The sequence below is a fragment of the Hyla sarda genome, chromosome 5 (genome assembly GCF_029499605.1).
Source record: "Hyla sarda isolate aHylSar1 chromosome 5, aHylSar1.hap1, whole genome shotgun sequence".
In the NCBI taxonomy this organism is placed as follows: Eukaryota; Metazoa; Chordata; class Amphibia; order Anura; family Hylidae; genus Hyla; species Hyla sarda.
In genome coordinates this window covers 355,116,389-355,134,615 of record NC_079193.1, presented here as the reverse complement: position 1 = coordinate 355,134,615, position 18,227 = coordinate 355,116,389, and the positions used below count along the sequence as shown (strand labels likewise).

The 18,227-nt window shown below is 43.6% G+C and overlaps 1 protein-coding gene across 2 annotated transcripts in view; it reads right to left on the bottom strand.

Annotated features, from left to right (window-relative positions):
* MTBP (MDM2 binding protein) overlaps positions 1-18,227 on the bottom strand; it is a 68,205-nt gene that overhangs the window by 35,431 nt on the left and 14,547 nt on the right. Inside the window, exons 6-13 of one of the 2 annotated variants that reach the window (XM_056522686.1) lie at positions 17,193-17,295; positions 15,685-15,799; positions 14,000-14,134; positions 11,403-11,497; positions 8,648-8,720; positions 5,808-5,925; positions 3,630-3,803; positions 1,209-1,313 (exon numbers count right to left, since the gene is read on the bottom strand). In XM_056522686.1, coding sequence (XP_056378661.1) covers positions 1,209-1,313; positions 3,630-3,803; positions 5,808-5,925; positions 8,648-8,720; positions 11,403-11,497; positions 14,000-14,134; positions 15,685-15,799; positions 17,193-17,295 — 918 coding nt within the window. Of the gene's footprint in view, positions 1-1,208; positions 1,314-3,629; positions 3,804-5,807; positions 5,926-8,647; positions 8,721-11,402; positions 11,498-13,999; positions 14,135-15,684; positions 15,800-17,192; positions 17,332-18,227 lie in introns of both variants that reach the window. The other variant, XM_056522685.1, reaches the window with a different exon arrangement.

Below are 18,227 nucleotides of genomic sequence, written 5' to 3'. Positions count from 1 at the left end.
AGTTGAATGTTATGAGTGTTAGGCTCAGAATGAGTGTTAGGGTCCCATCCGAAATGAGGCCACCTCCGCGTGGTGGATGGGGGGGGACACGATTTGATCGATAAGTGCGCTAAGAGCCTCCATTTTTTGACCAAGAGTGCTGCTGCAACCTTTTTCGTATACTCTGTATTTGCCACAGCAGCGTGCACCCGTGTATTAGGTAGTTGTGCTGGCTATTTTTCTTTTTGTTCCTATTGTATAGGTTTCCCAAATAAACTTACCTTTCCTCTCTGATATTTAAATTACATTTCCTATTCATTAGATTTTAACAATTACAGTATCTGTGTGTTATTTTAGTTCTCAATGAGTTTACATCAGTGCATGACATATAGTGTATTTTAGGGATCAACCGATTATCAGTATGGCCGATATTATCGGCCGATAATCACGATTTTGGGCATTATCGGTATCAGCAATTACCTTGCCGATAAGCCGATAATGCCCCGCCACCCGCACCGTGACCGCCACCCCCCCGACCCGCCGCACCGCACCGCGTCGCACCCCCCACCGTGATGCTGGGCGGTATACCGGTATGGATTTTTGCCCATACCGCTATACCGGTCGGGCCCCTCCCCCACCCTCCGAGTCAATAAAAAAATTAAACTTACCCATAATGAAGGTGGTCCGGGCCATTCATCCATCCTTCCTGTAGTGTCCAGGGGCGTTCCTGGTGAAGAGTGAACCAGTCATCTTCTCCACTCCGGGCAGGCTCCGGCCTAGTACACTGCATAGACGCCGCTGCGCCGTGACGTCAGGTGCGTCGCTGCGCACGGGCGTCACTGAGCAGCGGCGTCTATGCAGCGTACTAGGGCGGAGCCTGCCCGGAGTGGAGAAGATGACCGCCGGAGAAGAAGGACAGCCCGGACCGGTTCACCCTCCACCCGGAACGCCCCCCGGACACTACAGGAAGGATGGATGGATTGTCCTGACCACCCTGACAGGTAGGGAGAGAGAAGCGGGTGGCGGCGGCGGCCTATGGCAGCGGTGTCGCAGGGGGTTAAATAGCCGATAACTTATACCGAAATATCGGTATAAGTTATCGGCTATCGGCCCTAACCTGCACCGATTATCGGTATCGGCCCTAAAAAAACAATATCGGTCGATCCCTAGTGTATTTCCTGTTGTAAATCTCCCCAGCGTTCACCATTGGGTGTTTATTCCATACTTACGGAGATATTCATTGACAACTAAAGCCTGAGCTTGAGCCAAACATTTCTCTCTCTTCAGAAGGTGATCACCATGGAAATGTGGGAGAGTCATCAACGCGGTAAAATCTGGAAGATAAAATGTGAAAAATTTTCTAAATTCTCAAACTTTGATAAATTAGTTTTTAAGTACTTCTAGCTATGAACTAACATCAGGATGGGCCATCAATGTCTGATTGTTGGGGTTTGACAGACCACACATTCACAGGTCAGCTGCGTTGTCAGAGCTGTGCCAAAAGCATATTCAAAAGAAGAAAAGAAAAACGGACAGCTCCATAAATTGTGTAGTGGCAGTAATGAGTTACTGCAGTTCAGATCCTGTTACAGTGAATGGGCTTTGAGTTTTAGTAAACCCAGCATGGCCACTACCCAATATATGACACTGTCTGTTTTCGGCTCTGCTTTTTGTACCATAGCTCAGGCAAAAAGCTGACTGGCTAGTGTGACATTTGTTGGCAACTCTACTGATCAGATATTGATGTCCTATACTGAAGGAAAAAAAAAACAACTTGATTGCACTTAGTCTCACTTCCAAGACCTGCTGTGATTGCTAGTTATAAGCTGGGGAAATATGCGGCAGTGTGCCACTTACTCCTCAGCCGTCAAACAAATCTGACCTTTTCTCTGCATAGACTTAAAAGGTCAGAGCTGCCAGCCGGCCGAGATTAGTGTGATGCTGCTCACTTTCCCAGCTTATAACAAGCGATCGCAGTTAGACCCAATCCAAAGTTTTGACATGTCTAGGAAACCTGTCAAATTGTTAATAATGTGGTGTCCCGGTACTGTATAGTATACCGTACCTTGTATGGTGGTCCCCAAAGCCAGAGTTACTTCATTCCAGTAGGGTCCTCCTGGTAGGATAGCCCCTAGTCACCTTTTCCTTCTTTAATTTTGTGATGTTTGTATGTATATTTAATTGTATATTTAATTGTGTATATAGTGTCGCAGGACCTTAGGTCACATGACTAATGTTAATTCTATTAAGATATGTTAAAGGACCTTCCTAGGTCATGTGTGTGGTCACATGGTTAGACCATAATTCCTTGCGTAAAGTGAATGACAGATGGTATGGACCAATGAGATCAAGGCTAGCCCCAGCCCATATAAGGGAGCTGCCAGCCAATCCTCGCTGTCTTGGGTTCCAGACTAGCAGAGAGTAGAGATCCGTGCAACTTTCACAGACAAGACCAGGCCGAAGCCTGATAATACCAAACCGTGAGTTAAAAATACAACTCTCCGCTAAAGTCCGTGTGACTGCTGGACCTAAACTCAATCTCCTAAATCCAGCCGAACAGCGCACAGAAATCTCCTGAGTTTAAAACTCACAAGGTCCCAACCAACTGTCAGGACCCTAATAGACTGATTGTACAAATACTGTTCCTGTTTAATTCTGCATAAAACCTGCAGTAAAAGTTCCGACAGTTTTCTGACACCTCTGGTTGTGGACAATCCTTTAGTTTACCTCCCTATCGCTCTTGGGATGGGTGGCGATAGGACAAGCATATACAGAGGAGCCCACACCCAGGCGTCAAGACAGTTAAGGGTTAAAAGCAGCACACTTTCATCACAGCACAGCTACACCCCATATACCCTACACCCCCACAAGCTTAACACAATAACATTAATCCTGTAACTACAATACTCACAGCGTAAATCCACTGCACAGCGGAAAATCCGCTGCATATTCTCCAATTAGCAGACACAAAGGGCTACCCAGCGGCAGCCCTGTGTGTGCAGTAAGGTTTGGAAGAGGGCCCAGCATGCCAAGGAAACTGACACGCGGGCACGCCTCCAAACCCCACTGTGCACAGAAGGCTGTGGCCGGATAGCCTTGTGTGTCTGCTCATAGGAGAATATGCAGCGAAGCGTGAAATATGCTGTATATATGCCATGCATGACCCTATCCTAAGAGCTTGCTCGGATTTAAAAGCAAACTCACAGCGTGTTTCCCTCTGGGAGTTCGAAATGGGGGCAGGCTCTTTGCAGGCTGTCCGCAAAAGAAATTCCGATGCAGAAAATTCTGTCAGAGAGCCTGCCTCCATATAAACTCGCAGGGGGAAAATCTGCCCAAGTGAGCGAGCCCTTAGGGTATATTCACACATACAGGATTCTGCTGTATATTTTCTGCAGCTGATTTTGCTACTCATTGAAATCAATGGGTAGCAAAATCAGCAGCAGAACCTGTACATGTGAACGTACCGTTAAGACTTGCATGATATTCATGGCAGCTAAGTGTTACAAAGTTCAAATTTTATATTACATTTTAAAATGTAGCCAGTTGATATATAAAAAAAAGTTTTGGCCTGGAATACCCCTTTAAGATCATTCCACAGGTTAACTCCAAAAAAAGAAGAGAATAAAAAAAAAAATACAATTTATTCTTACTTGATTCCTCTGTGCTGGGCTTATCCCGCAGCCGTCGATGTAACAAAACCAGAGAAGCCGCGCCATTAATCTGACTGGCGGAATGAAGCATTGTGGCTCTGCAGACTTCATTGTCTTTCCCTTGAATCAGGAAATAGTAAGTGCAGTACTCGCCTTTCAGCTCCATCCCGGGAGCTAAAGAGAAATAATAATGCAGGTTAACGGCGCAGCACAGAGACGGCATTCACACGGCCGCCGACAAATCATCCTTAGTCTAGACTTGGAAATCTTTCATGTAGATCACAGACAATACAGAGAGGGAGCTGGAGCATTACCTATGGCCTGCATCGCAATGTGGACGCTTTACTATAACGTTTAAACAAACATTAACACTACTTTTGATTATTTTTACTTTTGTTGCATGTTAGGTTTTGAAAATTCTAATTAAAAAAAAAAATTTAAGATAGAAAGAAAAGAAATCGCCAGCAAAAGTTCACCTTGCTGCTCTGCTCAGCACGAGGCCTCAAAGCTGTAGACCAGTGGTGTTCAACCTGCGGACCCCCAGATGTTGCAAAACTATAACTCCCAGCATGCCCGGACAGCCGTTGGCTGTCCGGGTATGCTGGGATTTGTAGTTTTGCAACATCTGGAGGTCCGCAGGTTGAACACCACTGCTGTAGACAATCTACATGCTGCCATATTGTACGTCCACACAGACCTACAGAAATTCTTCTAAGGGTAGGGTCACACGTGCCGTATTTTCCTACCCATCGAAGTCAATGAGTAGCAAAATCAGCTGCAGAAAGTGTGCAGAAAAATTTAAATACCCTAAAAAGGTACAACATCTCAGTGCAACATCTAAGAGAACATGTTTATATGGAAATAAAAAAATAGAAAAAAAGACAGACAGTGGTGGCGCTATGCTTGAGCTGTTACCAAGGAAGACACAATAACAATTTCCACTTTGTAAAATGCCCCCGTAGCCTGGACGTGTTTGGGCTAAGAGCTCAACACCTTTTTGCGCATAAGCAGGAGTAGTTGCGTGCCAGCCAGGAACCGTTTCCGTAGATGCACGGAGTTTGCAGAGAAGACTTGGTTCCATTGGATGGCTCGATGGGAGAGGTAAAAAACGGGTTTTCTTAAAGGGGTTCTCCGGTGCTCCAAAGGATAGGGGATAAGATGCCTGATCGCGGGAGTCCCGCCGCTGGGGACCCCTGGGATCATGCACACGGCACCCCGTTTGCAATCAGACTGATTACCGGTGACCGCAGGGCCGGCGGCGTGTGATATCACGCCTCCGCCCCCGTGTGATGTCACGCTCCACCCATCAATGCAAGCCGACAAGAGGGGGCGTGATAGCTATCACGCCCCCTCCCGTAGACTTGCATTGAGGGGCGGAGCGTGACGTCACACGCCACCCGCCCTGCGGTCGACCATAATCAGACCCGGAGCGAACACGCTCCAAGCACTGATTATAAATGAGGTGCCGCGTGCATGATCCCGGGCGTCCCCAGCTGCGGGACTCCCGCGATCAGGCATCTTATCCCCTATCCTTTGGATAGGGGATAAGATGTTTAAGCACCGGAGTACCACTTTAAGGACGCACACCGCTGTGGTAGGTTAAAGCCACAGAAATCAATAGTAAAGTATTAAAACGGCTTTAATTACCTATAGACAACGCGTTTCGAAAACAACTATATCAAGTCATGTGGACATGACTTGATAAAGAGCAGAGTCTCGAAACGCGTCTATAGATCATTAAAGCAGTTTTATTATTTTACTGTTGATGTCCACGTTTTTAACCTACCGCAGCGGTGTGTGGGCCCTTAGGAAAACCTCTCCGTTCGAGCCTTCCAACGGAACCAAGTCTTATCTAAGAACATGGCACACTGTGTTTTTGTAAGACATAAGAAATCGGACAGAAAAGCTTCTATATGAATTCAGAGATCCAGTAAGGTCCCAAAATATGGGAGTCATATTACATCTTATTACAACTGTGGGACAGTGCGGATGTGTAATACTCACATGCATGAGGCTTAGCACATAGGACAGAATTGCTCCCAATCCCAGGATCCGCCCGGAAATTCGGTAGTGTGAACAGGCCTGGAGCTTTTCCCTTTTTTTTTTTATGAAGACCATTGACGGTGGGAATAAAACTATATGGGTTTTCGGTGAATATCCCTCTTTAGATTAACACACCTTTAATTTCTTTTGGCTTCTTGGACATGTAGTCTCTCCATTTCTTTGAACTACGCTGAAGCGCTGGTGGCAGAGGAAGGTTGCAGACATTGCAGGACAGCATAAATATAGCCCCAACCTAAACAAATAAAAAACAGTAAGGGTATGTTCACACTGAGGAATTGGGGCGGAAATCAAGCAGACATTTTCTGCCTCAAAATATTGTTACTTTTCCACAAGAACTCAGATTTCACGCAGAATTGGAGCGGAAATTCCACACGTGGAAATGAAAATTTCAAGCGGAGGAGGAGAAGAGTATAATACAGGGGTGTGGAAATTTTATAAAAAACTACTTGTCCACGGGACTAAAATGGAGCAAAATCTACTTGTCCCTCATGACGATCCACTTGTCCCGTGCAATTTTCACTTTTACGCTCAAATTTTTTCCTCCTCGCCCTATAATAGCCGTAACTACCTACTATAATGATACCTTTAAATTTTTCAATAACATATTCTCTGAACCAAAAAAAATAAATAAAAATGTGTATAATATATATATGTGTATAATATATATATATATATATATATATATATATATATACACACACATATATACATACACACACACACACACACACACACACACACAGCAACAGGAAAATACAGCAGCACACTGCCAGCACAAAGATATAGATAAAACATGAGTATATAGATAGAACATGAAAAGCTATACAGCTGTAATGCAATAAATGAAGATATGAAACTATGAAAATATGAGGTACTTAGCTTGCAAATTTGGCGCCAAATAGCTTGGACCGTCCCACCACGGTAAGGTGACCTCATTCTGGGACGGACCCTACACTGTGTATATGCCTCTGTGTGAACAGTACAACAGGCATTGCAAGGTCTGAAACATCCAAGGTACCTTATATACACCTAATAGAACATACAGCTGTATAGCTTTTCATGTTCTATCTATATACTCATGTTTTATCTATATACTCATGTTTTATCTATATACTCATGTTTCATCTATATCTTTGTGCTAGCAGTGTGCTGCTGTATTCTCCTGTTGCTGTATATTTAGCCCAGCAGCCTGCACCTGCAAGCCAGGTTTTTACAATAGTTTGGATCAATGGTGCTGGCCAATTTATCCTTTGGATAGAGAGATTATATTTATATATATATATATATATATATATATATATATATATATATATATATATATTTATTTACTAAGGGAAGTGAAATTGAAATAGTAAAAAATAATCTTGCAGATTTGGTGGTTTTTCTTTTCTGCGACATTTACCTTGTGGTTGAGGTAACATGTTATTTTTATACTTTAGGCCGCCTGATTACAGCAATACCAGATTTGTATCGTTTACGTCATGTTTTACTAATTCTGGACTTTTTCTAATTTTTTTAGAACCCTACTGTACAACTTATTTTACATAAATTTCTACATTTAAAAATTTAAGAACAAAGAACTGAAAAAACACCAAAACCATCCCTGCACACAAGGTCTGTGTAATCTTGACGTGTTTCGAGCACATGCGCTCTTTGTAAAAAAAATATATATATATTTTTTACAAAGAGCGCATGTGCTCGAAACGCGTCAAAATTACATAGACCTTGTAAATTGTGTGTTGCCATGCTGGTTTTATAGAGGATTGAATAAAGCTGTGAATTTAGTCAGTGCTGGATCATTTCCTTTTTTCTTCATTGTTGGACACACAGAGCCTGGGTGAAGATCAGCGCACGATTCTACAAGGGTGAGCTGGAATTTCCTTTCCTTTCTTGCAGATAAACACAAAACAGGCGAGAGGATCCAACTGTGGCAAAAGCCAGCAGGAAATACACAGCGACCGTTACTTAGATGTCCATCATAGAATAAGGCTGCATTGACACCACGTTTTTGCAATACAGTTAATGTATAAGGTTTTTGATGAAAAACGGATTCCTCAAAATCGGACTAAACTGTATCAAAACGTGTGTACAAATGTTTACCTGTATACGGTTTGAAAAATGATGTCCGGTTGCATCAGTTTTTTTAAGAAAAAAAACGTATAAGTTTTTAACTATTCACTCCATTATGAATAAAGTTTCCCTTGTTTGATTGAAATTTCAAGAAAAAAGCTGTGCAAAGTCCAAAAACCATATGGTCAAATCCGGATGGAACCGTACGCACATACAGTTCTGTACGGTTCCCGCTGACTCCCAAGTTTAAAAAAAAATAAGATGTATATGGTTTAATATGGTTTTTCACCTGGACCAAAAACTGTGGTAGGCGACGGTTTTGGGTCCGGGGAAAATTATTATTTATTTATACGGACAAAACCGTAGAAGATGCAAAACGGATGCAACCGGATGCATCGTTTGGAATACGGTTTTCAATGGGGTTCCGTACGGTTTTCACATTAAAAACGTATACGGGAACTGTATTGCAAAAACGTGGTGTGAATGCACCCTAATATGGGGCAAGTGCCAAAGGCACAAAAGTTTATTTAAATAAATAAATAAAATAAAAAACAACAAAAGGAGCAAGGAAGAGGAGAAAGGAAGAAGACCGAGACAGCCAATGGGAAATGTCAAACGTTTTCTATAAGACAATATCACTCTAAAGAGACTGTACAGGATTAGATAAACATGGCTGCATTGTTTCAGAAACAACACCACAACTGTGTTGCGCCTTATTTTGCAGCGCAGCTCTATTGAAATGATTGGGGACGATTTTCAATACCAAGCACAACCTTCAGACAGCAGTGGCGCTGCTTATGGGAGGATGCAGCAGTGTTTTTCAAATCCTTCTCAGCCCTTTAACTTTCAAAGGTGGATATGAGAGCACCCCCCGGGCACAGTACCTTGTCATTCAAGGAGCACAGTTGACCCAACATCAGCTTTGATCTTCCCTGTAGAGAGTTTCTTGTTAAGCATCTGAATAAAGTTATAGGAAATACAAGACAAAATGTATTGCAAAAGTAGCTTCTCTGAAGATAGAATATGAGTACTGAAAAAACTGTGAGCTGCATTTAGTTTTCTGTTTATACAAACAATGCACTATGGGTAATGTAATGAGGCAGCCGACTCTATGCACGGCTACAGAGAATGACAGCGGCGGCTCCCAGAACCCAGAAAGTTCAGAAGGTTAAACATAAAAGGTTAAAGGGGTATTCCGGTGTAGTGAAGGAAACAGTGTCTGCCAGTCGAATGTGACCGCACAGCTGACAAAAGTGCTGAGCCTCTGGACGGTCAGTGATTGGCTCAGACACGCACAACCACCCCCTGCTTTTTTGTTGTTGGGGGGGGGGGGGGTGCGCGTGTCATCTCAATCCTCCGACAGTTTTATTCACAGAATGCGCGCTGCTGGATCGCTCACAGCGGGAGGAAGCACACACTCCATCCGCTGTGAGTGCACACTGCAGGGGCCAGTGTCATCATCGCTTCTTGTCCCCGATCTCCGCTCTCGGGGTGCAGAAGCTGGGATATTGCATCGCACTGCGGGGGACTTTTTTTTTATTTTATTTTTTTATAGCGGGAGCAAGCAGTGAATGGCGCAAATTAAAGCAAATTCAAAATGCATAAAAAAATTAAAAAAAGTCATATCTATGCCAAATTGATACGGATAGAAGGCACAGATCATACCTCACAAATGAGCCACAAAACAGCTACATAGGTGAAAAAGTTATATATATTTTTTTTTTCCCTAAAAAGTTTAAAATGCTTTAACACAAAACTACTGTACAGTGGTCCCTCAAGTTACAATATTAATTGGTTCCGGGACGACCATTGTATGTTGAAACCATTGTACGTGGAGACCAGAACTCTATTGAAACCTGGTAATCGGTTCTAAAGGCACCAAAATGTCATCCAAAAATAGGAAAAAGTGAGAATTCAAGAAAAAGTAGTAGATAACTAATATAGATAAAGCAAATCCTTACTGTCTATGTCAGTGTTTCCCAAGCAGGGAGCCTCCAGCTGTTGCAAAACTACAACTCCCAGCATGCCCGGACAGCCAACGGCTGTCCGGGCATGCTGGGAGTTGTAGTTTTGCAACAGTTGGGGGCACCCTGATTGGGAAACAATGATGTAGAAGGTTGAATAATTTACCAGGACAAGAGGGAAACACTGGTCTATGTAGAGGACAGGAGCTTCTTCGGACATGCAATGTCCTATAACCCTGGTACAGGTAAAGAGTAGTACAGAACATGTAATACCTCCCTGTACTGTAGGGGGCGCTACCAGACACCAGTCAGTGCACGCACTTCAATAATACAGGTGTTTTACCAGTAAATTACCCATTCTGATTGGTCAGTTCTTCCAGCCATTGACACGTTTCACAGATCTGGACTGTCTGTAGCATTGTATGTTGAGTCTGGTTTCAACTTACAATGGTCCAGAAAAGACCATTGTATGTTGAAACTATTGTATGTCGAGGCCATTGTAAGTTGAGGGATCACTGTATATTATTTGGGTATAGCAATCGTACTGACCTAAAGAATAAATTTGATCGCACAGTGAAGGATGTTTTAAAAATACATAAATTATATTATATATCTCATATTTTATATCATTTTTTTCTCTTTCAATTTCACCTCTCAAATAATCTTTGGGAGTTTTGCAGCTTAATTTATGGACAAATAAAGGATGTCATTACAAAGCACAATTGGTTCTGCACAAAAAAAAAAAAAAAAAAAAACACAACAAAAAACCACAACAACAAAAAACCCACAACAACAAAAAACCCACAAAAAACCACAAAAACAAAAAACAACAACAAAAAACAACAACAACAACAAAAAACAACAACAACAACAAAAAACAACAACAACAATAAAAAAACAACAAGAACAAAAAACAACAAAAAAAACTGAAGCTCATATTTGCCTGTAGATGTAAGAAAATAAAAGCTACAGCTATTAAAAGGCGAGAAGTAAAAAAATGAAACTGCATTAATGAGAAGTGGCTTGGTTCTTAAAGCGGTACTCCACTGGAAATTATTTTCTTTTTCAATTTTCTTTTTGCCTGACAATAATGCTCTATGCTGACACCTCTGTCCATGTCAGGAACTGTCCAGAGAAGGAGCAAATCCCCATAGCAAACCTCTCCTGCTCTGGACAGTTCCTGGCATGGACAGAGGTGTCAGCAGAGAGCACTGTGGTCAGACAAAGGAAATTCAAAAAGAAAAGAACTTCCTCTGGAGCATACAGCAGCTGATAAATACTGGAAGGATTAAGGTTTTTTTTTTTTTTATAGAATTTACAAATCTGCATAACTTTCTGGCACAAATTGATTAAAAATAAAAAAAATGTTTTCTAGGGGAGCACCCCTTTAAGAACAACCTCTACTTCTATGTTATAGTTTCCTTCCCTCCTAGACTTGTAGATTGTATTCCCTCGCAGGCAGGGTCCTCTCTAACCCTGCACCACTCAGTTATTCACTTAGTTTATGTTCACTGTACTTAGTCTTGTGTTTTATAAAAAAAATATATATAATATATTAAAATAGAAACAAATAAGTAATGTACATATTTTTTTCAGATTTGCACAACATCCTTTTCATAATCTGCAAGTAAAAAGGTGGTGGGGGGGGGGGGGGGAAGGTATAACCCAAGGATACAGCTCAAAGGCGCAGTCTGATATAAAGTATGGGGGAAGCTCTGACAGGGAAACCATTTGTATAAACTCCAGGGATGATCCGTAATAATGAAAAACCTGTAAAGACAAAAGCCAAATGGTTAAAGTGGATGCTCAGTCATGTGGAAAAATAAATATATCCATCTCTACCATAGGGTGATTATAGCTTCTTCGTATTTTCTTCTATGCTGGTTGCTTTGCCATATTTAAATGGACACAAGGATCACCACCACAAGAGGGACACTCCCCTTCCCACCAATCACCTCCCACCACCACAAGGAGGGACACTCCCCTTCCCACCAATCACCTCCCACCACCACAAGGAGGGACACGCCCCTTCCCACCAAACACCTCCCACCACCACAAGGAGGGACACGCCCCTTCCCACCACACACCAATCACCTCCCACCACCACAAGGAGGGACACTCCCCTTCCCACCAAACACCTCCCACCACAAGGAGGGACACGCCCCTTCCCACCAAACACCTCCCACCACCACAAGGAGGGACACGCCCCTTCCCACCAAACACCTCCCACCACCACAAGGAGGGACACGCCCCTTCCCACCACACACCAATCACCTCCCACCACCACAAGGAGGGACACTCCCCTTCCCACCAAACACCTCCCACCACCACAAGGAGGGACACGCCCCTTCCCACCAAACACCTCCCACCACCACAAGGAGGGACACACCCCTTCCCACCAAACACCTCCCACCACCACAAGGAGGGACACGCCCCTTCCCACCAAACACCTCCCACCACCACATGGAGGGACACGCCCCTTCCCACCAAACACCTCCCACCACAAGGAGGGACACGCCCCTTCCCACCACACACCAATCACCTCCCACCACCACAAGGAGGGACACTCCCCTTCCCACCAAACACCTCCCACCACCACAAGGAGGGACACGCCCCTTCCCACCAAACACCTCCCACCACCACAAGGAGGGACACTCCCCTTCCCACCAAACACCTCCCACCACCACAAGGAGGGACACGCCCCTTCCCACCAAACACCTCCCACCACCACAAGGAGGGACACGCCCCTTCCCACCAAACACCTCCCACCACCACAAGGAGGGACACGCCCCTTCCCACCATTTTTATAATAAATATAGGTGATAGAGGCATAAAGATTAGTGTATGGTCAGGATTAGGTACCAAGTACATTTTTTTTGGCTTCATCTATTCAAGGGAACCTGTAAAAAATAGTTCAGTCCAATATGGAGGCATATTATAGAGAAGGAGGAGATGAGCATATTAATTATTTTAAGTTAAATTCCAGAATAACTTTTTCATTTATTCATGTTAAAGAACAACTGTAATGCAAGACTATTATATATATTGCTCTGCCCGGGCTGCAAAAAAATAAAAAATAAACTTTAACATATCTTCCTAGGTGCCTCCGTCGGTTCGGTACCGGCCTCACGGTCCAGCGGTGCGAACCTCATTCAACTTCCTGGGGACGGAGACGTCATAGAGCAGCGATGTCCCGCCCCCGGCCGGTGATAGGCTGAGCCCACTGTCATGTAAGAAGAGGCCAGAGCTCCTTACATGACATCGCTGCGGCCGGTGATACGCCGAAGGCCCTGTGACGTCTCCGTCCCCCAAGAAGTTGAATGAGGTTCGCACCGCTGGACCGTGAGGCCGGTACCGGACTGACAGGGGCTCGTAGGAAGGTATTTTAATGTTTATTTATATATAGCAGAACGAGCCAAGTACTTGTCGGGGTTTGCTGACCCTACCCCAGCAGACTAAATCTATGGAAATAAGGACATGGGGGGAGATTTAGCGAAACCTGTGAAGAGGAGAAGTTGCCCATAGCAACCAATCAGATCGCTTCTTTCATTTTTAACAAGGCCTCTGCAATATGGAAGAAGGGATCTGATTGGTTGCTATGGGCAACTGGGCAATTTTTCCTTTGAACAGGTTTTGATAAATCGCCCTCAGAGAGTGTTTTCCAACCAGCCTGCATGCTGCTGTTTCAAAACTATAACTCCCAGCATGCAAAAAAGGCTGTTCACGTATGGTGGGAGTTGTAGTTCTGCAACAGCTGGAGGCACCCTGGTTGGGGAAAAAAAAAAAATGACCTAGCATGTTGAATTTAAAAACGCATGAAACTTTTGTTCTCAGGGTTGATAATTCCAGTGGAGTCTTACAGCAGCTTATTCCTCACATGCACACTGTGCTGAACCGATAAGTCACTACCAGACACCTCCGGCAGCAACTTACCTTCCATAAGTGAAATGCAACGCAAAATGACTGATCCGCTTTTCCACCACCACAACTGCCATTGGCAAGAGTCAAGACAACCAATCCCCCTATGCACGTCAGATGGTCAACCAATCCTGCCAGATTTGTCCGATGTTCATCTAATGCAGAGTTTCCCAACCAAGGTGCCTCCAGCTGTTGCAAAACTACAACTCCCAGCATGCCCAGACAGCTAAAGGTTCTGGGTTGGAAACACTGACCTAATGTGTATGGCTCAGCTTGATTGACAGCTGTATTATACTGCAGGATAACAACACTGAATGCACAGATAAGACCCCGTCAATGCAAACTTACACTTACCTCCGGTAGGAAGGACTTATGGTTTTTATGGTGTTGGTTCTTCAGCTCTTCGCTCAGCTTGAGGGAACTTGATTGAGAACTAACGTCACGGACAGATCTGAGGCAGAAGTCTTCAAATTCTACCTCAGAACTAAACTGAGGGAAAAAAAATAAAAATATTGGGACATTAATTCACAGTGTTTCCTCAAGGTTCCAGAGTGAAAAAGTTTTCAAATTAACTGGTGCCAGAAAGTTATAAAGATTTGTAAATTACTTCTATTTCCTTCCAGTACTTATCAGCTGCTGTATGCTCCAGAGGAAGTTGTGTAGTTCTTTTCTGTCTGACCACAGTGCTCTCTGCTGACACCTCTGTCCATGTCAGGAACTGTCCAGAGTAGGAACAAATCCCAATAGTAAACCTCTCCTCTTGACAGTTCCTGACATGGACAGGAGGTGGCAACAGAGAGCACTGTGGTCAGACTGGAAAGAATCGCCGCCTCCGGTTGAGCATTCTGAACAAAACGTTCAGGACGCTGGAGCACCGGAGTACCCCTTTAACATTGTACACATCTGCTTCTGCGGCCGCCCTAGAGGATGAATAGAGTAGAGGTGCACGTGCTTTCTCTATGAGAGCAGTGGAAACAGCTGAACACCGTGTATGGCACCTCCCATAGGGAACAGATGAGGCTGTGGCCTGCACGCATGACCTGACGTAACCATATCCTATGGATAGAGGATAATACAGTGATCCCTCAACTTACAATGGTCTCAACATAAAATAGTTTCAACATACAATGGCTTTTTACATACAATGTACGGACAGTCCAGATCTGTGATACCTGTCAATGGCCGGAAGAACCGACCAATCAGAATGGGCATTCACTGGCAAAACCCCTGTATTACTGAAGCGTATGCACTGAGAGTGTCTAGTAGCGCCCCCTACAGTACAGGGAGGTATTACATGTTCTGTACACTTTACCTGTACCAGGGTTACCTGCTCCTTTGGACACCAGGTGAGGGTGACTCCATTACTTTTTAGGACACTGTGTACTGTACAGGACCCCGAAGAAGCTCCTGTCCTCTACATAGACCAGTGTTTCCCAAACAGGGTGGCCCCAGCTGTTGCAAAACTACAACTCCCAGCATGCCCGGACAGCCAACGGCTGTCCGGGCATGCTGGGAGTAGTAGTTTTGCAACAGCTGGAGGCTCCCTGCTTGGGAAACACTGACATAGACAGTGATTTACAGCACCAGCAGTTCTTTCTTACTTTTATATGTAAGGATTTGCTTTATCTATATTAGTTATCTACTTATTTTTCTTTAATCCTCACTTTTTCCAATTTTCGGATGACATTTTGGTGCCTTTAGAACCAATTACCAGGTTTCCATAGAGTTCTGGTCTCAACATACAATGGTTTCAACATACAACGGTCGTCTTGGAACCAATTAATATTGTAACTTGAGGGACCACTGTACCTTGAGATGGAAAAACACGAGTAAAAAACTGTGGCAAATTACAAAATATATGGATGGAATCAACATATAGTGAAAGATCAGCAAATAATTTATTGTTGTAGATTAATATCAGTCACACTGCTCTTTGACTGAAAGGGTCCCATCTACCTATACAAGAGGTTCACAAACAGTAGGAAATAAACACTTCCTATATGCATTAGCATCAATGGTTTTGTAGAATAATATCCTACCTTCCGCTCACTGATCTCTAGCGAGCCCCTCCACAACTCCTGTGGATCTAGTGCACTGGGAAGACCTTCTGGAGTGATTACATTTGCCGACAGATAATTAGAAATTTTTTGCCACCTGAAACGACAATTAGAACAATTAAAGGGGTACTCCGCTGCTCAGCGTTTGGAACAAACTATTCCGAATGCTGGAACCGGGAGCTCGTGATGTGATAGCCCCGCCCCATTATGATGTCATGCCCCGCCCCCTCAATGCAAGTGTATGGGTAGGGGCGTGACAGCAGTCACACCCCCTCCCATAGACTCATTGAGGGGGCTGGGCGTGACATCATGAGGGGTGCGGGGCTATGACGTCACGAGGTCCCGGCGCGGGTTCATGCCCCCTCCCGTAGACTTGCATTGAGGGGGTGGGGCTTGACGTCATGATGGGGCGGGGCTATGACGTCACGAGCTCCCGGCGCCGGCTCCAGTGTTCGCAACAGTTTGTTCCAAACGCTGAGCAGCAGAGTACCCCTTTAAGCAATACAACATTTGTAAACGACGGTACCGATAAGAGGCTTATAACAAGACTTATGTTAGTGGCGACACACAGGCACAGATTTACTATGGCGGTGTTACAGTTTAAAGGGGTACTCCGGTGAAAACCTTTTTCTTTTAAATCAACTGGTGGCAGAAAGTTAAACATATTTGTAAATTACTTCTATTAAAAAAATCTTAATCCTTCCAGTACTTATTAGCTGCTGAATGCTACAGAGGAAATGCCTTTCTTTTTGGAACACTGATGACATCACGAGCACAGTGCTCTCTGCTGACATCTCTGTCCATTTTAGCAACCGGGCATAGCAAATGTATGCTAAGGGCAGCATGGCGGCTCAGTGGTTAGCACTGCTGCCTTGCAGTGCTGGGGACTTAGGTTCAAATCCCACTAAGGACAACAATAAATAAAGCGTTATTATTATAATAACATCAGCAGAGAGCACTGTGCTCGTGATGTCATCAGAGAGCATTCCAAAAAGAAAAGAATTTCCTCTGTAGTATTCAGCAGCTAATAAGTACAGGAAGGATTAAGATTTTTTAGTAGAAGTAATTTACAAATATGTTTAACTTTCTGCCACCAGTTGATTTAAAAGAAAAAAGGTTTTCACCGGTGAACCCCTTTAATAATGCACCTGATTTAGGACAGTGGCTCAGGCTATTTTAAATATACACACATGCATTTTCGTCACATGTTTCTGTAGTGTTCTTCTATAATGCACTAAACAAAACATCTGGATCCCTTTATCTTGTTGTATGGAATAATTAAGTCTACTAGGCCGCAAATAAAATGTAACTTTTGCTACAATTTACGTCACAGTCACCTGCTTTTCTTTTGTGCTGACAAGGTTTTTTTCATAATGAACTGTATGGCCGAGGGGTCTGGCCATGAACATGATGTAAAAGGACCTCAGAATTTAAGAGAGGTGAACATTTAATCCAAATAATCTACACATGGTGGGACAAGCACACACTACCCTCTGCGTTCCTTAGTTACGATAGTGATCTTCGCAGCGTGCCACTCCTTCAGATGTTTCATGGCCCCCACAGCAAGAACACAATCCTTCAGTTTTGGGACATCTGGAGAAATTAACAGGACATCAACCAACACGCGGCCTGAAGAGGATAGAAAAAAACAAAAAACGATAAAGAGGTTAACAATAACATCAGTAATCTGCTAAACGGGACTTGTCAGGAATTGCTCTTGTATATTATTTACAATATTTTGAACACATATTCCTAAGCATTAGCTGCGCAATCTGCACTATGGATTATGAGTAGAGATGAGCGAACTTACAGTAAATTCGATTCGTCACGAACTTCTCAGCTCGGCGGTTGCTGACTTTTCCTGCATAAATTAGTTCAGCCTTCAGGTGCTCCGGTGGGCTGGAAAAGGTGGATACAGTCCTAGGAAAGAGTCTCCTAGGACTGTATCCACCTTTTCCAGCCCACGGGAGCACCGGAAAGCTAAACTAATTTATGCAGGAAAAGTCAGAAACCGCCGAGCCGAGAAGTTTGTGACGAATCGAATTTACTGTAAGTTCGCTCATCTCTAATTATGAGATCACAGCTGACAGTTTTATCCTTGTACCCAAAAAATTCCAAGTATGATCCAATGTATGTCAGTCCGTCCTGTTGCTGGCTGTAGGCTTATGGATTACTGTGCCACACAGCAAACAATGCATTTCTAAGTTTTCAGATAAAAACAAAAATTTTTTTTTTTTTTTCTTTTACAGTTTTCACATCATTCAGAACTCAATGCCCCATAATGAGAACGTGAAAACAGAATTAAAAAAATTTCAGCTAATAAAAAAAAAAAATAATAAAAAAAAGAAGTATTCAGACCCTTTGCTATGGCACTTGATATTAGGCTCTGGGCCTCCCATTTCTTTTGATCATCTTTAGTGGGGCAGAGTCTATTGTGAGGCACATGCTAGGACTGTTGACTGTAATATGATGGACTGACAAAGAATGTCATTTGTCACAACTTCTCATATGGATATCTGACAACT